This window comes from Cyprinodon variegatus, unplaced genomic scaffold (genome assembly GCF_000732505.1).
Source record: "Cyprinodon variegatus isolate N-32 unplaced genomic scaffold, C_variegatus-1.0 Scaffold743, whole genome shotgun sequence".
Classification (NCBI taxonomy): Eukaryota; Metazoa; Chordata; class Actinopteri; order Cyprinodontiformes; family Cyprinodontidae; genus Cyprinodon; species Cyprinodon variegatus.
The window spans coordinates 293,942-295,583 of NW_015151196.1; the positions used below are offsets into that span (position 1 = coordinate 293,942).

The 1,642-nt window shown below is 41.1% G+C and overlaps 1 protein-coding gene across 1 annotated transcript in view; it reads right to left on the bottom strand.

Moving 5' to 3' along the window:
- ythdc1 (YTH domain containing 1) overlaps nt 1-1,642 on the bottom strand; it is a 16,537-nt gene that overhangs the window by 13,384 nt on the left and 1,511 nt on the right. Inside the window, exon 2 of the mRNA XM_015395493.1 lies at nt 452-553. Coding sequence (XP_015250979.1) covers nt 452-553 — 102 coding nt within the window. The remainder of the gene's footprint in view (nt 1-451; nt 554-1,642) is intronic.

Here is a 1,642-nt window from a genome sequence, read left to right on the forward strand (position 1 = left end):
TAATCTTTGAAGGCAGGATGGTAATCTGGATGAACTGACTGCACAGACCATGTTTTCAGGAGGACTTTCTCACTTCAACATAGATTCTAACTACTTTCTACCCACTCATCACAGCTAATATAGCCGCCATTGTTCCAGGCAGAGAAAGGATAGAGTAGCTCCGCCCACCGCGCATCAGACCCACTTAACCACCGCGCAGCAGGAGCAGCAAAGATGCTTCAGCCGATTGTCAGAACTGAACTTCTACAAGCATCAAAAATGAAGCAGAACGCCCAATTTTGCTGCTTCTGCTGCTTATGGTCTGAAGGTATCATGAGGCAGAACCGAGCTTCAGGTGATTAGACCAGAACAGAGTTTGGATTTTTAGAGATTTATAACATCATACATCTAAATGGCCATTCTAGTCCAGATTCTGGAACCGAGTCCAGACCTGTTGTACAACGTTTGGTACCTTTCTTGTCACTGATCTCTCGCTCAGTCTCTGGGTTGTACAGCTCGTCATCCTGATCCGGAGCTTCGGTCAGTAGATCCTCCAGAACGTTGAGTTCTCCATCTGAAACCAGAACATAATTGCTTTCTGACAAACTGCAGCACTAAGGAATCTTATGCTAGTTACTACTGGCTACTTCACGCGTTAATGAGGCATTATTTGCTGTTTGGGTTCAGTATTTAACCCAACCTGATGAGACACGAGCTAAAGGCAGACAGCCACAACCTGTTCTAATGGAGTCAGGACTCCTCCCTGCTTTCCATTCAAATACCAACTAACTGCTAACTGTTTCTAAGCCAAAACAAGGCTTTGTGTTGGTCCTGGAACTCAATGCTATATCTGACATTTTGAATTAAAAAAGCTCCCTGAAGGGGAAGAGAAACATCTTCAAACTTGGAAAAAAAAGTCCAGTGGATTGTTTTTTTTTATTATTATTACGTTTTTGGAACATTTATTAGAAAAAAGAGAAGTAATTCTGTTAAAGCAATGCATGCTGGGATAGTCTGTTTATCAACTATCCTATTATTGTATATACAGGATTGTTTTTTTCTATTATAGAGCAGGATTTCTTTGAGCCTGAGGGAAGGGTTGTTCCTGCTTTCTAGAAATAAGTGACGCAAATAAAGAGCTACGACGAAGTTAATAACATAAACAAGCTGTCATAAATCTAACGTCTGGACTTGATCGTTTAATTCAGTCTAGAAGGGAAGACGGAAAATCAGCGTATTTCATAGATGGACGCGGTTTCATCAACGGCGTGGAGATCCCTCCAACTTTTGGTCCAGAGGAGGAGTAATCTGGAGTTTAGCTTTCCTGTTTGATTCACTTTATTGTTCCAAGAATGTATACTTTGATGCAATATAATATTTAGTTCCTTAACAAGGTGCTGGTCCACAAGTTTTTTAACATTCACCTTAGCTGACCGAGCATTTTTTTTACTTATTTATTAAAGTCGTAGGAAAGCAGCTGTTCTAATCGTTGCATTTCTGAATTATCCTGAGTGGTGCCCGACTTTACACGAGCGAATAAAGTGAATGTGATTGGTCGATTATCTACAGGGCGGGATTGTTGTGGCAAAAGTTTTGCAAGCATGTTTTGTTGTGGCCGGTTTATCGGAAGCATCTTGCTAACCAGTTAGCAACTTAGTGCTAG